Raw genomic sequence first — 17,329 nt, forward strand, 5'->3', positions numbered from 1 at the left:
CAAATTTGGACGGTTAGATACTACAATATTGATGACAGTTGTAGGAGATTTTCATGATAATTGGATGAGTGTGAGTATTCTTTAACAATCTTGAATAAACTCTTTTCATAAATTTAGATTAACTTCTGCAGTTTTCTGTGTTGTTCTTTGCTCTTCTGTTATGTCTTTAAAATACACGGATGTATAATGATTTTGAAGACACAGTAAAGAATAACACAACAAAATTATGTAAAAGATTTGAACTTTTTTAATTCAATTTTCGTTAGAATTCATGGTTCAGAGCATCGATGGATGGCCGGTGCTCTCAAGAGAGAACAGTAAAGGGAATTTTGTTCGTACATGATTGCCGTCCATGCCTTGTATGGCTAATTTTGCTTCTGGGATCAGTTGAAATTTTCCACATTTTTATTGAGGTACGTGTTTTCTGAAACCATCGTCGGAACCTTCTCTACAGCACACACTTGTTCATTCAATGACAATAATATTCATTTTCCATTTTGTGCACGTTATGAATAAATTTATTGGAGATCCCAGTTACACATGAAATCCATGGTGTTTATTTTAATATATTCAAACTAATGGACGCAAAATACGATATGTATTACAGACCAATGTCAGATGGGAGACAAAGATTTTATTTTTCACTAAATCAGATTATAGATTTATTTTGATAAACTTAGTTTAAACCTATCTCTTAATAACTTTCGTAAGAACTTTTAAGAAAAAAAATTTAAAGAAGTTGTTACAAATTTAATATGAACTTGATATGAAAGGTAAAATATAATTGAGAATCACATTTTTTATTTTTTTCCAAATTGTTTTATTCTATAAAATGTATTTTTTATTGGTTGTGCGTGAAAATAACATGTTATGACCATGCTTATACAAGAATATCTCCTTTACAAATGAACTGATTTTAGTTTATCATCAGAAATTTTTATCTAATTTCTCCTAATCTGACATAATTGAGGTAATTAAAATGTTTTAAACTTTTTACAAAAAGAATGTTCTAAAAGAAGTTTGTAATTGCTTTACAATATGATTTTAATAGTCATGAATAACCATTAATTGACTTTAAAAATATTTATTGTAAAATCAACCAACTTACTTTACAAGTGTTTCGTAATAAATGACAATATAAAATTACTTTAACTTTCCTTTAAGATGTTTATTTTAAATATCGACAAATTTACTTTACGTTTTGTAACAAAGGATACTATAAAATTACTTTACTTTCGGTGCATAGTTTTTTTATTTTTCTTTTCATAGTGAAACACGACATCAATGTATTAATTCTTCAATTTAATCTAATTAATTCACTTCTATATTATAAATTTGATATAGTTTAGAAAATAATATATCATACAAAATAAAATTGATACGATAGTTTATAAATATATATTTATATAAATATTAATGATGTATTAATTTCATAAATAAAATCACACACACATGAATGAATTTAGTATAAGTGAATTAAAATTCAATACCTAATTGTTAGATTTATGCAATTCAATAAAAAAAAAAAGTAACACACAAAATCCTGTATTTTATTTTTTTCCCACGTCATTTTATATCCACTTTAAACGTCATTCATGCTATTAACCTCAGCTAAAGGTTAAAAAAATGATTAATTTGAATTATAATAAATTAATTAAAATTATTTATTTTGATTTACTACAAATTAGTGAACAAGATTCATCCTTATCCACTTAGCATTACCATATTTTCATGGGATTGTATGAGTATAAATACATGTAAATACATACTTGAATAATTCATCTATTTTATAAGTTTTTTATGCAAATATGAAGAGAAGTATTTATCTGCGTATTAAATATTAAATATTTACAAAGAATTTATATGTAAATTTAAGTTAATGAATCTTTTAGTAATCCTTTTACGTAATTTTTTTAACTAGAACTTATAATTCAAAACACTTGTTTTCACGGACCAATTTAAATATATAATTTTAGACAGTTAGATAAAGTATAAATTTCTTCCACAAATTTATATTTTTGTTTAAAATTATCTTTATTTTCTTCTAAATCCCTAACTCACATTCTTTTTATGAAAAAAAGAAGTAACTTGGAAGTAGGGTGTCAAACCGGATAAGTTATATCCGATTTGACTTGTCTTGCTCTTCACTAATCAAAAACAGACTAGGTTGAGCTGACTCGTCACAACCAAACAGGTTGAATATTGCAACCCGTCTCGTCTTAGGACGGGTCGATGGATTGGTCTGTCACTTTTTTTTAAATTTTTGTTTATAAATTTTATATATATATATATATATATATATATATATATATATATATATATATATATATATATATATTTGTTTACATAATATAAAAAATTTATTTTTTAAATTATTTTTAATTTTTAAACATAAAAAAAATGGGTTGGCAAAACCAGTCTTTGACCCGTCAGTTTGATGAGTTAGGCAAACCAGACCACAACAAATTAATAGGTTAAAAATTCTAACTCGACCTACCCTTCTCATGAAGGACTGAGAGACATGTCTGCTTTTAGAGGTAAACATTTTCATTCCAAAGAATAGCTTGAAATTTAGAAACTACTTAGGCTAAGTGTTTTTTTAACACTTCAGTTTTTGCTTTAAAATAACAATTATTTTCCTTTTTTTGAAATTATTTTTCATAATATCGCTATGAATAATTAAGAATAGTTAACGTGAAAAGTGCTTAAAATAAAAGTAAACATAAAACATAAAAATTTAAATTCAAAAGTTAAAGTTACTTTTTACTAAATTTATATTAACTCAAAGTTTCTTAATTTTTAATTGATAGAATCTGTTTAACAAATAATATTTTATTGTGGTAGAATTAAAATTGTTTATTTCAAAGAATATTAACTGTGGAGTAGCTTGTATATTTTTATACTAATATACTTTTTATCCCAAAAATTTCGTGAGTTTTGGTATATTGAAGTTATTTTTATGACATTCCCTATATGTATTTAATAATGAATTCAAAAACTCCCACGTTAGTCTGGATTATAAAATACTGACAAAAGCACCTAAATTTTGACTTTTTTTTCAAAGCTAAACTTTAGTTGACTTTAAAATAATAATTATTGTAAACAACTGTAGTTGACTTTAATGTTTGTTATCCTACATTAAAAGGGTAAAATGGTGAAGTCATTATGTGCGCGTTGACGCCACAAATTGACTTTTCTCTCGTATAACCAGTGTAACACAAAAAGTAAAGCTTCTCACATTTTATTTTTTCCAAATGTTTTCTTTCTCGAGTCTTTCTCGCAGTTGATTGAGGAACTAATTATAACTTTTATTGAAATTGTTAAAAATATTTAAGGTTGTAATTAAATGAATAAAACATTTTATAAAAAAAATACTTTAGTTTAAAGTATTCAAACATTTGTTTTTGATAAGATCAGTCATGAAGTGTGAATGTAATTAAATAATTGAAAGAGTAATTTTCTTTTTATGTTATCATCTTATAGACTCTTCACCTTTTAAACACCTGTTAAAATATTTATGCTATCCATATTTTTTTTTCTAATTTTACTTTTTAAGTAAATATTTTTTTTTAAATTAAAATCATTATTTTACCAGTTTCATCTTCAATTTCTTTTTTAAATTAAACGTTTTTCTTAATTTGACATTTTATTTTAAATTTAAAAAGTTTTAAATTAAAAAATTATCTACAAAATAAATAAAAAATCTTCAAATTAAATTATAAATGATTTATATTTAATTTATAATTATAATAATAAATAAATTATTATTAACTTTATTATTGTTTATTACGATAAAAAATATTAAAAAAATGAATATAGTGATGTACCTTCTTCAATTCATTTTATTACAATTAGATTGGTCAACATGTGATGGGTGTAGGAAGCAACAGCCTTATATATTTGAAAAGTTTGTTGAGGAAAGTGTATTCCAGAAAACTCAATCTGGAAGGTATTAAAGCTTATTCTACAAATTTGTCCCAAAATACATTTCATGCATTCTAAAACTCCAATTTTAGAAATTTTATTACAGACATCCTGTTTTAGAAGTCATATTTCAAAAATTCCAGGTGTTCTGAAAATTTTCTGAAATATAATCTGAAAATCAATTTAACAAAAGATAAAATAATCATTTTAAACATTTAGATACATGAAGAAAGTGTGAGAATGCACTCATTTCGTGTAAAATTTTCATTCACAAAGTTAGTCTGAGGTAAAATATGGAACATCTTACAAGATATCGAAATTTTGAACAGAAGATTCAAGAATTTAGATTTTTTTTACCACTAATAATATCCATAAAATAATCTGAATGAAAGGAGTTACTGCTAGAATTTAACAAGTTAAGACCCTATGATGAATGGCATTTAGATCGGGTCTGTTCAGTATAGCATATGATCGACCAATTAGTCTCTTCCTTCCTCCATTGCAGCTTTTCTTCCAACCAAGATCAGCCTTGCACATATGAAGCACAACCCAAAATTCTGGTATCCTGGTCCCAGAACTTGGGTGCATGGCCCCCAACACAACATAACCGAGGAAGTTTTCTGTTCATGCTATGTATCATTCCATTGGAACAGCTTCTTCACTTTCAATGGCCCATCACCTCTTTTCTAAGCCATCATGGATCAGCTGAGACAATATATCAACCCATGTGTCGGGAACACCAGGCAGACACCAATGCATGCAATCCTGACCCCATACTGCAACTGCGTCCTTCCTTCCTAACCAAATTGCTGGATGAGCATCAGCTCTGAACTCACTTAAATGAGTTAAGTCAAGCAAGTGAATGTTTGTGCCTTGTAATGCTTCTTCAATCACCTCATTCAATAGTCTTGCTTCCCTGTTAACTCCGTTGTTCCTGGGTTCAAACCATGAGTCAAGCTGTCCAGGTATTAATTAGTATATCATTCCTCAGAAAAAGTGAAACATTCAAGTCGTTTAAAATAAAAACTTGACTTAAATATGTTTTTAGACCTTAAACTTATATTTGAAATTAAAATTTGTTCTTGTCCTAAACATGAAAAATAAATAGATATAATCTTTTTATTCTAATTGCGTTATATTTTTTTACGTGTAGAATACGTTTCAGATTGGTATTTGAGCGATTTACAACATTGACATGTTCCAGCTCAAATGTCAGTCTGAAACACTGGTTAACAAACAAAAAAAACTAATGCTATTGGGTTAAAATGACTATATTTGTTTATTTTTAAAATTCAAGGACCAAAATATATCAAAGTTTGGTGCACGGACGAATTCACGTTCAAATTTAGGAACAAAAACATATTTAATTCTAAAAAGTTTTATTGACTGCCACCCATGGTTGGATGTACTTTTGCGAGACTGTGTTACAGAGGTACATGAGGGAGAAATTCATAAAAGTAAGTTGTAAATTGTAGTAATTTATAGCATAACAAATTGGGATGCCATGAAAGTGATTAGCATCGCAAAGAAGAAAAAAAGAAAAGACTTTACCTAGGAGACAAAAAAATGCAGGCGAGTTTCAGAAATACACACCTCATTCTCCTCAAGGGGCCTGTTGAACAAGCAGCTCCCATTTTGATTCCAGTCACCACCATAAAAGTGTCTTGGGGATTGTAATCTCCAGAATTTAAGGGTGTTTCTAGGAAATTCTTTCTCAATGTATGTGATCATATTAGCAAGAACAACTTTGAGTCCATCCAACATCCCAAGAGGTGGAACTATTGCCTGTCCTGCTTTATAGAAGACAAGAGGCTTCTCTTCTGGAAATTTGTCATTATTCCACCTATTCAACACCAAATCAAGTAACTATGTACATTCAATCATTGGAACAGTTCATAAGATTACAGAGGCAAGCTAAAAAAAATTAGACCCAAACCAGTTTCATAAAAAATATGTAGCAATACAAGTAATCCTCTTTGAGCTCTTTTCAATTTTTTAACAATTAATATTATCACTTATTTAATTCATTCATGCTTACTCCTGTATATGCGTTGTGAGTAAGGAGTTGATCATTCATTCAACAACTCTTAAACATATCATATATAAGCAGTGAAATTCAATTTTATTTAAGTGGTAGTGCATCATCCAGAAATTACAAAATTCAAGAAAACAAAGAACAATTACCAGTGACCAGTATTAAACACCAGAACATCATAGAATTCAGCAATTTTAGCCCAATCATCAGCAGGAACATCAACATCAACTCGATAAAAGCCTTCTGATCCATCTTGCATCCCACCTTTTGCTTGTTTTGGCTGCCACCTTTGTTTAATCAGTAATGAGCTCATAAGGTTTCCATTTTCAAAATGACATAAAACAACATAGTAAAATAAGACAATCAGAACTCAAGAAACAGGAAACACTTAAAACTAAGATAGAGTTAGTGGATGAAAATTATAAAAAGATGAAATATTTCAGAGAAATAACTGAAAGTTGAAACTGCAAATAGCGTAGCCAAACAAAATATAAGAAGGGAAACCAAGTTGGTTAGCTTTGTCGAATGCCAATCTTTAATCCCAAATTATATAAAGTTCAGTTTTAGGAAACATTTACTCCATTAATCATCATTACCTAACTAAAATCAGAAAACAATGGTAGGGGAGCAAAGTTTTACCCAAACCTAGTGACAAATGGACTTGATACCAAGAGCCAAATATTAAAGTGGGCGAAACTTTATTTTTACAGTAAATGCTATAGTCTTTTTAACTTTCTAGGAGTGGTGGCTGCCCCTATATACTTACACTTAGTTCCCTTTTGTCCTTGCCTGCGCCCTATTAAAATTAAAATTAAAATTAAACACACTTGTGATATTGGAACCAGAGCTAAAGGAACAATCTAATATTCATAAACATCATTTTAACACTCAAAATAAAAACACATCTACTTCTAAAATCCTAAAATAGGAAATGTGAAGAGTAAGAATCTTCATGTATCTTTGTTCAGATTCATGCATATATTGTAGTATGATGCATGTTTTGGTAGGGATGCATAAAGGAATTACTAATTTAGTATGATGCACAGAAAAGTGATTTTTTTTTTCACACAAATACAATGCAGAAACTTTAACAGGAGTGCTGTATATCTTCAATAAGTGGATAAAATATATATGTTTAGATTTCTGAGATGTATTGTTCAGCTGCAGCGGTTATATTTCTGTGTTTCTAAGTACTAATGCATAATCATAAACAATCCTCAAAACAGTGCTACAGTCCATATTTATAAGTTTTTCTAATCCATAAAATAAGCTGCATTATGTGTAGGATAAAAACTCCAAAAAGGAAATATCCAATTCGCAAATATAGCTAAAACTATCAACCAACAACAACATACAAGTAGGATAGAGGATTGTTTGGATAAAAATATCCAAAAGTACCATATAAGCCAGTTGCTATCAAATATAAATTTCACACCAAATTTCAGTACGTCAACCAATCTCTAAGGATCTAAGCTAACTCTTACAGCATCTATCCAAAATTAAGCTTTAAACTTGAAATAGAGCACCATACTCGCCACCACCTCTTCAGGTGAAATGCACATACAAACTATCTGGCAAAGAGTTACATTACATACCCCCTTCATGTAAAACAAAGTAGTACATATCTATTTGCAATAATCTGAACCCAAAAGAATGAAAAATTGGTTGATGAGAATATTACTGGTATCTGGAGAGCAAAACGGCACGGTGATAAGCGACGGTGACATTGAATTTGGGAAAATATGCACCCCTCCAAGCACCCTTCTTTTTCCACTTTTTGGCTCCCTCATCGGCGACCCTGAGAACGCAGAGAAAAGAAGCCAAGAAATTCTCGTTGAGGGAGTCCCCAACAAACCCAATGTTCCTGTTCCTCATCCGACCCAGAAAGCGAAACGGGTCGATCCGATTCAAGTGGCAGTTCCGGGGCACCCACTTCCAGGAGTTGATGAAGCTCATATTTTGCCTCTCGTTTCGGAGGCAGTTCCAGGCGTTACGGTGGAAAGGGCATGTTTGGTCGTAGAGAGGGGTGCGGGCAGGATCGGAGACCCAGTGGCCGGTGAAAAGATTGCATTTGGAGATTGCGAGTGATTGTGAGGTTGTGGAAGAAGAGAAAGTGTGGAGAGAGAGGAATGTAGAGAAGAAATAGAAGGTTGCAAATGTTAGTACGATGAGCCATGGTAAGAGATTTGAAGGGAGCTTCGGAGACATTCTCGTCTATGCCTGTGTCCAATTCCTGCTCCCTCTCAGATCGGGGATACATTTTTCAACCATTTTCTTTATAATTTGGTTAACTATTTCATATACTCTTTATCAAGTTTAGAAAAGCATTTGAGTCCAACAATGTCGTCACAAACAATAAAATAATAAAGAAAAATATACAAATTAATGATGAATATATATATACTCTTTAATTTTTAGGTTACATCTTTTAATTTAAATTCAATCTTTTATTATAACTTTCAAAATAACAATGATGAATAATAAAAGAAAAATCTTACTGAAAAGTGGTACTCAAATATTGTGTTTTTATTTTAAAAAAGAAAAATCGAATGTTGTGAAAAATAAAAAAATTATATAAAAAATAAAGATTACTATAAATAATAATAACATTATCTTCAAAATAAAGATTACAAGAAAAGCTATTTTTAGAAAACATGTTAGTTAAATTTCGTTTATATTTATTATCTACCATTACAATCTACTTAAAGTATTATGCTAATATACGTGTTATATATATATTATACAAATTACAAAAACTTTAAGAAAATTAGGATGATTATGCATCTTATTGATTTCTCTTTCTTCTTGTTTAATTTGATCTAGTATCACATTTAAGGACATTTTTCTGAATCTTTTTTCTTCCTGCACCTCCTTTTTTTATCCTACACCCCCATAATTTTATATCCCATTTCATCCTTCATTACAAATTTATTAAAAACTCTAAAATTCTAATTCCACATTCTCTTCCTCCTTTCTTGTCTCGCAGTGGAATTCTCTACATAATTTTTACATGTAATACTTAATAAATTAAAATTTTGTTATTATTGTCATCTCTTTGTTTCATCTCTCTCATTATTCATTTCTCTTACTCTCGAACTTTCACCTAAATGTTATTTAAAGATGCTTTTGACAATTTCAGTATTTTTGTGTAATGAAACTCGATAACTTGAAACTTTTAGTAAAAATCTCATCATAAATTATAGAAAAAAAAACATATAAAGTTTAATCATCACTATATTAGAGATCATTATATAATAAATTCAATAGATTTTACATCTGTTGGTTAAAAACTAATGAAAAATTGAAAAAAATAATAATCCAAATTAAAAGCTTATTGAAGGATATTGCATGAGTTCTCTAAGACAACAATATATGTCTTTTCGAAGACTCTAATGTTGGGCCATATCAAATAAAATAAAGGTTTGTTATCAAAATCGAAAAAGCAATACTGAACAAGATTTATATCATTCTTGATTCTATTAATTAATCATTTCCAATTTTCATGTTAAGCTCCCATATGTATAACTCAATGCTAGTGTAGCCATAGATTGTTGAAGGAACATTAAGAAAAGAAGTTAAATATTGAGGATTCTTTTGAAGAACGAGAACAAACAATGCTACATTTATTTATGTTTTTTCACATTTCTAGATAAAAAAAGTTGAGGTTTCCGTGCAGGATCAGTACATTGTGGATAAGTGCGTGAACAACTTAGAAAGTATATAGTAACTTAGCTTTCAAATACAAAATGATGATGATAAAAAGAAAAAGCTACGTCATACTACCTCTTTCTAGGACCATATATATACTAAGCCAAAGGAGGGAAAAAAAAGATAAGTGGATTTTCTAGTCAGACTTCTCATTCGTATTTTTCCCTTATTTTAATTCTAAAATATATATAGAATGTTCTAATTCTTTTTCACCACTAATGCAGGCCTGATTTAAAGTCGGATAAAATTAAATATACATTTCTTTTTGTGTATATTAAAATTGAACATGTTTTGAGTAGCTTATGATTTTTTATGTACGTGGATCGAACATGTTCCGAAATGTATACAAATATATATTTTTTATATTAAAAGTAAAAATATATTTTTTAATATTAAATATTTAATAATATTATATTTTTTTACAATAATTTTTATTATTTTATAAAATTAATTAATTGATATTGAAATAGTAAGAAAATGGATATGAATATAAGTATATATCTGGTAAAAATAGAGATGAGACAAAAATTTAATACTCGTTAAATTTTAATATGAAAATAATTTTTTTCTCTAAAATTAGGTATGAGATCATGAAACCGGTCTCCACTTTACTTGTTCTCGTCCCTAGTATCATCCAAAATAACATGATCCAATAACAAAAAAAAATGTCATTTCATCTGTAAGTTATTTTATCTTCATTCACTAAATGCATGCAAATTTGTTTATATCCAGTACCTATCCATAAAACTTAATAATTCACAACATGATATACCATCTACAAAACAATCAATATTAGACTAGGAATAAAAATCCCATGACATGCGTTATTGATATCTATAAAAGTAGTGCATATCCGCCACTTTTCACTTAATTTCTTGATCATCCCAATATTGGCAAACCACATCAAGCATTTAATTTATCAATATATGTTGTTTTACACAAACTTCTTTGTTTCTTCAAATATGGTATGCCTATTGTATGTCACAGGAAAATTAACCACACCAAATTTCACCATCAATATTTTTGGCACGTCATAAACACCAAAAGTTGTTCCTAACTCATCATAAAATCGTACCTCATGAAACCCTCTAAAACTTTGTCAAATGGTTCAAGAGAATCACATAAGACATAATGGCCAGCAAGTGTAAACCTAAAATAGCCGTTAGTCAAGCTTTGTTTATCAATTAAGATTCCAATCTACGTTTGGTTTATCATGGTTACCGATATGGCAATGGAATGAAGAAATAACTCCTCGAGGTCCTCATTGAAAAATGAAATGATTTTATCATTCATCGTGGGATTATTTACTTGAAAAACTCATACTTGTGAGTATTGCTTTCTTTCCAAACTATAGATTCTCTTTCCGCGAAATTACCCAAGACAAGTTTTATGAATACATGTTGTACGAGAAGACATGTCACTTTGTTTATTATTAGTTACTTTTTTATCTAGAGACACGGAAGTAGTTAGTTTGAACTAATGAATAATCACATCATTAGCATTTGGTTGATAAAGATGGTTATTATTATTTTTTATGAGTCAGTTGTTCTTTAAATTGTTAAGTAAGAATTTGAGTCGAGGTCGACTTCGTGGAATCACGTTGAATTTTGGTTTGAACCGACTTAACCAAATTCAAATGAATTATTATTGAGGTTGACTCGGTTAAATTTGATAAAATATGGTCAAATTTTTGGTTGGGGTCAACTCGATTAGATCCAACTGAATTTTGACCAAAGGTGACTTAGGCTAATACAACCAAATTTTAACCTAGGCCAACTCGACCAAATTTGTGCTAAAGACGACTCAACCAAATTTTGATCGGGGAGACTCGACTAAATTCAGCTGAATTTAGGGCCAACTTGGTCCAATTACAGCCAAATTTCGTCCAGGGTTGACACTGCCAAATTTTGACTGGAGCCGACCTAGTTGAATTTGGCCGAATACGACCATATTTCTTTCTGGACTGACTTGTATGCATACGACCAAATTTGGGTCTAGGCCGTCTGGCCAAATTTGGGTTGGGGCCGATTCGACTGAATTCGACCGAATTTCGGCCAAGGCTGACTCGGCTGAATATAGCCAATTTTTGGACGAGTCGTATACGACCAAATTTTGTTCGGGGCTGACTTTGTCAAATTTGGTCGAATAATGCTAAATTTTGTCCAAGGCTGACACTGTCAAATATGGCCAAAATTTGACCGCAGCCGACTCAGCCGAATGGGGCCAAATTTATTCTGGTATTAACTCGAACACGAACAAGACGACCAAATTTCGTCCGGAATTGACTCGACCGAATACAGACAAATTTGGGTTGGGAATGACTCTTCCGAAATTGGCTCAATAGGGCCAAGTTTCGATTGCAACCGTATACGTCCAAATTTGAGTGGGAGTGGATTCAGCGAAATTTCGGTTGGGTTGACTCGGCTGAATACGACCAAATTTCAGTCGTGGCCAAGTCTGTCATATAGGACCAAATTTTCTCTAGGATCGACTCGACTGAATATATCCAAATTTGAGCAAGGGCTTATTCGACCGAATTTTGATTTTGGTAGACTAGGCTGAATACAATCAAATTTTGGTCGGGATCGACTTGGCCTATATGGCCAGATTTCGTCTGGGACCAACTCGGTCGTATACGGCCAAATTTTGTTTGTGGCCAAATACATCCAAATTTAGGCCAAGGCCAATTCAATCAAATTTCGATAGTTGTTGACTCAGCCAAATTTTGGTCTCAACCGATGTTGACTCCACCATATTCAACCAAATTTTGGTTGCAACCAACTCGACCAAATGCGCCAAAATTTCGGTTGGGGTCATATTCAACCAAATTTTGGCTGCGATCGACTTGATTGAATTCAACCATATTTTGGTCGAGGCCTATTCAATTGAATTTGTTCGATCTTCGATCGAGGCTGACTTTGTTAAGTTTTGACTAGGAATGATTCGGCCGAATTCAAGTCGGTACCAACCCGTCTCAACCGTCAACCTGGACTGACTCGTTTTGACCTACGATTTGGACAAGTTCATCCCATCTTTCAGACCAACCCAACTAAAAATTTAGAATGAAAATTAGGATTGGATATTTTGGATTTTTCATATTTGAAAATCTAGATTCAAAGAATAAATATCCAATTCAAAAAGTATATAAAATATAGATCAGATTGAAATCTAAATTGAATAAAATAGATTTTAAATGGATTGAATTTTTTTATAAAATAAAGCTTAAATAGATTAGTGTATCGTCTGGAGAATGACCGACCTCAACATGCTCATTTTGATTCCGACTCGATAAATATTTATCATAAAACGACAAGTTTTAGTCATGGACAAAGGTCGCAAGGAATTCGAGCAGGATTTGGGTCAAGTAGGAATTGGGCCAAGCAGGATTTAGGCCTAGTAGGAATTGGACCAAGTAGAAATTGGGCTAAGTAGGATTTGGGTCGAGTAGGATTTTGGCCAAGCAAGATTTGGGTCGAGCAGGATTTGGGCCAGGTAGGATTTTGGCCAAACAAAAATTGGGTCGAGCAGGATTTGGGCCAAGCAGGATTTGGACCAAGCGGAATTTGGACCGAGTAGGATTTTGGTCGAGGTGGTTAGTACGTTCCTAAAAGGAAGGGATTTAATATCCAGCAGAAAAATAGGAATCAATTGTTGATATTTTGCCACACTAACACGTATTCTTCTGAATCAGGTAGGTAAGAGCCCTATATAAAGGAGAAGAGAGGAAGAAATTGACAAACCTTTTTCAGAACCAGAACTACTGAACTCCAGAAAATGGAAAACACATATCTACCAGTGTAAGAACTAGAAAGGTAGTTTATTGTTGATTTTCGTCTCCTTGATATTTGAGACCGAAACAATTAAATTGAATTTGAGACTGGAACAATTAAATTGAAGAAAAACTTGATCGAATCAAGAGAATTGAATTTTTAACCATCCCTACTTTTTCTTAATAATTCTCTAAATGGACTAGCACAAAGTTCTTGAATATCTAAAATAATAATATAATTATATATATATATATATATATATATATATTAATAAAAATATTAAAAATAATGATTATAATATATAATAAAAATAATAATAATGTTATTACTATTAATAATCAAATTATAATTTAGTAATTAAGTAAAATTAGTTTATAATAATACAAATAATTTAATTATTTATGATTTTTCTTAGAATTATTATATCTGAAAAATTATTCACAAATAAAACTAGGGTTAAATATGTTTTTGGTCCCTTAACTTTCAGCGAATTTTGAATTTTGGAATTAGTCCATTTCGAAACTTTGGACCAATTTAGTCCTTCATATTTCAAAATATGTGGATTTAGTCCTTTTAATCAAATTTTGTTAGATTTATTTGATGTTTCGTACGCATTTCATGATTGTGTTTGAATTGTGTATATTGTTTGACACATTTTTGCTTTAATGTTAAGTTAAATACTATTATGAAACGCGTTTGAAATGTCAAATAAATTTAACAAAATTTGGTTAAAAGGACTAAATTCACATATTTCAAAAGATGAAGAACTAAATTGGTCCAAAGTTTTGAAGTGGATTAATTTCAAAATGAAAAAAAAACATAATTAACCTATAAAACTAATATAGAATCCAAAATATCTAGACTCAAATTTCATTGTTGATTTTATGGTCTTCTGGTGTATTATTATAATGTCATTTTCCTTTCAATTTCCGAACCATCTTATTGACTAAATCCACTGTGTGTGTTTTCAATCTCTTTTAAGTTTAATTATGATAATAGTGTTCTTTAAAAAGAAAAAACTGCCCAGATGATTTACACTTTCTAAAAGTCGCTTACAATTTCTCTATCACGTGAATCAAACCAGATGGCAACGTTAGTCATTATATACTTATATTAATACATCAAAATATCTGAAATTGATGTTATATAACTTTAACGTAAGTGAATACAATTCAACGACTAGAAAATTACAGACAGGTCCATAGACATACACAAACGTTAAAATATCCATGTTTAATTTACTATTTTTAAAGACGCAATGCTAACAATAACAACGTTTTTTGTTGTAGTTTATTTGTGTTAGTTACAGTGGTCTAACTTGTCATTTCAAAATATCTCATCAATTTCAGCCACTCACGATGCCGGGACAGTGAATGTATATGGTAGGATGTCAATTCACAACCTATTGCTTTTCTTTAATTTTATATGAATTTTCGATCGTTTCCGATTTGCTTCCTACGTGTTAAAAATGAAATAATTTATTTATTATGATTTTCGTCAACTGTGAAACAGTTGTGAAATGAAGTGATGGCAACGTGTATTATGATGTGATGTATTATTATGTATATGGCACAGAAGTAAGAAGTTCCAAGGCTGAAAGATGAGAGGAAAGAAAATGTTGGTGTAAAACACGTGAAAACAAAACCAAACCATGGCTCACTTATCGCTTCTCGTTTCTCGCTTCTCGCGCACTCCTTCAATCAGTACGATGCGGGTCCCTCAGAAGGCAAATGTTATTGTCACCACCACAAACACGCACCAAACCTTGTTTCCAGCCACGTGACACAACAAAACAAGAGGTATCATCCAAAACTCCACGCACCCACTCATTAAACCCCAAAAATATAAATTAAAAAACCCTCACAAATCCCTACTTATTAATTATTTCTCATTTTTCATCTCTGACAGCCACCACACAACCATGGAGAACTATCAGTACCCCTCCTACCCTGACTCCGGCGACTCCTCGCCGCGCTCCAGGGAGATCGACTTCGAGAATCCGCCGCCCTGGGACGACCAGCAGACCCAGAACTACAAGGCCAAGTTCATGTGCAGCTACGGCGGCAAGATCCAGCCCCGAACCCATGACAACCAGCTCTCCTACGTCGGCGGCGACACCAAGATCCTCGCCGTCGACCGCGCCATCAAGTTCCCTGCCTTCCTTTCCAAGCTCGCCGCGCTCTGTGACGCCACGCCGCAGGACCTCACCTTCAAGTACCAACTCCCTGGTGAGGACCTCGACGCCCTAATCTCCGTCACCAACGACGACGACCTTGAACACATGATGCACGAGTACGACCGTCTCTATCGCCCTAACTCAAAACCTGTCAGGATGAGACTCTTCCTCTTCACGCTTTCCTCAAACCCTAATTCCTCATTCTCCTCGGATCGTGATCGCTTCGTTGATGCTCTTAACTCTGCTCCAATTCCCCCGCAACCTGACCCCATCAAAACCCCTCCCGTTACTCCTTCCAATGTCGATTACCTCTTCGGCCTCGACAAGGCCGTTGCTCCTCCCACTCTCCCTCCTTCCTTCGCGGCCGTTAAGTTCCACGATCCCGCGCCGGAGCCAGTCGCGCCGCAGCCGGAGTATCAGGTCCGCGGTGGAATCTCCGTTTCTGATCGCGTCGTCGGATCGGATCCGAGTGCGAACTCGATCGAAATTCAGAGACAGTTGCAGCAGGAGATGCAGCGTTTGCAGATTGCTGAGAATGAATATCGGAGGAGGAGTGAGGATGGTTTCGCCGGCGGCTATGCCGCTGCGGGAGGGGATTATTACATGCAGAAGATGCCGGAGAAGGTTCCGCCTCCTAATGCGCCCCATCCCGGTGGGTACTGGCCGGAGAAGCAGTTTTCCGGCGAGGGTTTTCAGACGACAGTCACGACGGCTCCCGGAGGTGCTGATCAGCAGGTCTATGTTATCCCAGCGCCAGGGACGTTCTACCACGCGCCGGTGGTGAGGCCTCCGGCGGCGCAGGGCTACTACGCTGTGCAGAGAATGGGGTCTGAGGGTTTCCGTGAGCAGGCGGTGTTCGGAGGCGTCGCTCAGCAGAAGACTCCGTTTTCGTCGGCGGGGCCAGCGCAGCCGGTTAAGGCTTCGGGGTATGCTGAGGGATACGGCGTTGTTAGGCCTACTGGGGTGCCGGATAATGCAGCGTACGCGCAGGTGGCGTATGATAGTGCGAGTGGGAGGCAGGTTTACTATACTGCGCAAGGAGGTGTGGTGCACGCGCCGACGCAGTACCAAGGCGTTCCGCCGGTGGTGGGTTCGGATATTAGGCCGGTTGGGGTTTCGGTGGGCCAGGATGTTAAGGTGGTTAACAAGGTTAACCAAGGTTCTGTGTGACTATAGCTGTGATTAAGATTGTGATTATGTTAATTTTGAAATAATACACTAAATATGTTTTGCTTTTTTCCTTCTTATGGTTATATAAATATATATAATACGAATATTGTTAGCTAATAATTAATTGTTGAGGATTAAATTTCTTTCGATCTGTCTCGTAGTGTTCTCCGCTTCTCCACTTCTTTGATTGTAGTAGTATACTTCTTAACTTGAATTTATCAATGCTTATTTATTATTCGATTTTGTTTTATTGAATGTAGTTGAAAACAATTTGTGGAGGGACACTGAATTCTTCATTTTTGTTGTTCTCAATATTTGTTAGTGTGATTTTAGCTTCAGAATTAGTAGGACTGAACTGATTTTCAAAACTCACTGGCTACAAGATTTTCCAAACTTATATCATCAATGCAGTGATTTTTCTCCGTATCAATTAGATGCGTTTTAGAATATTTGTTGAATTTATTATATAAGAATAATTTAAAAGTATATATTTTCTTTATCAGTGAAAAATTGATTAACATTTTACTCCATAAAAATAAGGTATCT

At 32.7% G+C, this 17,329-nt stretch overlaps 2 protein-coding genes across 2 annotated transcripts; one reads left to right on the forward strand and one right to left on the reverse strand.

Moving 5' to 3' along the window:
* Window positions 1-4,157: 4,157 nt before the first annotated feature.
* On the reverse strand, window positions 4,158-8,240 carry TBL12 (trichome birefringence-like protein (DUF828)). The gene is made up of 4 exons (XM_028060835.2): window positions 7,641-8,240; window positions 6,109-6,246; window positions 5,518-5,767; window positions 4,158-4,881 (listed from the first exon to the last, which is right to left on the reverse strand). The coding sequence occupies exons 1-4, from the start codon at window positions 8,165-8,167 to the stop codon at window positions 4,600-4,602; spliced, it is 1,197 nt and encodes a 398-aa protein (XP_027916636.1). The 5' UTR covers window positions 8,168-8,240; the 3' UTR covers window positions 4,158-4,599.
* A 7,066-nt stretch (window positions 8,241-15,306) lies between these two features.
* On the forward strand, window positions 15,307-16,903 carry LOC114179173 (uncharacterized). Its single transcript, XM_028065414.2, has one exon. The coding sequence runs from the start codon at window positions 15,359-15,361 to the stop codon at window positions 16,781-16,783; it is 1,425 nt and encodes a 474-aa protein (XP_027921215.1). The 5' UTR covers window positions 15,307-15,358; the 3' UTR covers window positions 16,784-16,903.
* Window positions 16,904-17,329: the final 426 nt, after the last annotated feature.

Source organism: Vigna unguiculata, chromosome 3, assembly GCF_037176805.1.
Source record: "Vigna unguiculata cultivar grain cowpea cultivar isolate G323 ecotype 2 chromosome 3, ASM3717680v1, whole genome shotgun sequence".
Lineage (NCBI taxonomy): Eukaryota > Viridiplantae > Streptophyta > Magnoliopsida > Fabales > Fabaceae > Vigna > Vigna unguiculata.

What these genes read in the sequence shown, in the direction of transcription:
- TBL12 (XM_028060835.2), bottom strand. Translation starts at nt 8,167, where the DNA reads ATGTCTCCGAAGCTCCCTTCAAATCTCTTACCATGGCTCATCGTACTA. An exon ending in GTGTTTAATACTGGTCACTG is followed by an intron (nt 5,768 to 6,108) that starts GTAATTGTTCTT and finishes GGTGTTGAATAG; the next exon opens with GTGGAATAATGACAAATTTC. An exon ending in GGCCCCTTGAGGAGAATGAG is followed by an intron (nt 4,882 to 5,517) that starts GTGTGTATTTCT and finishes ATACCTGGACAG; the next exon opens with CTTGACTCATGGTTTGAACC.
- LOC114179173 (XM_028065414.2), top strand. Translation starts at nt 15,359, where the DNA reads ATGGAGAACTATCAGTACCCCTCCTACCCTGACTCCGGCGACTCCTCG.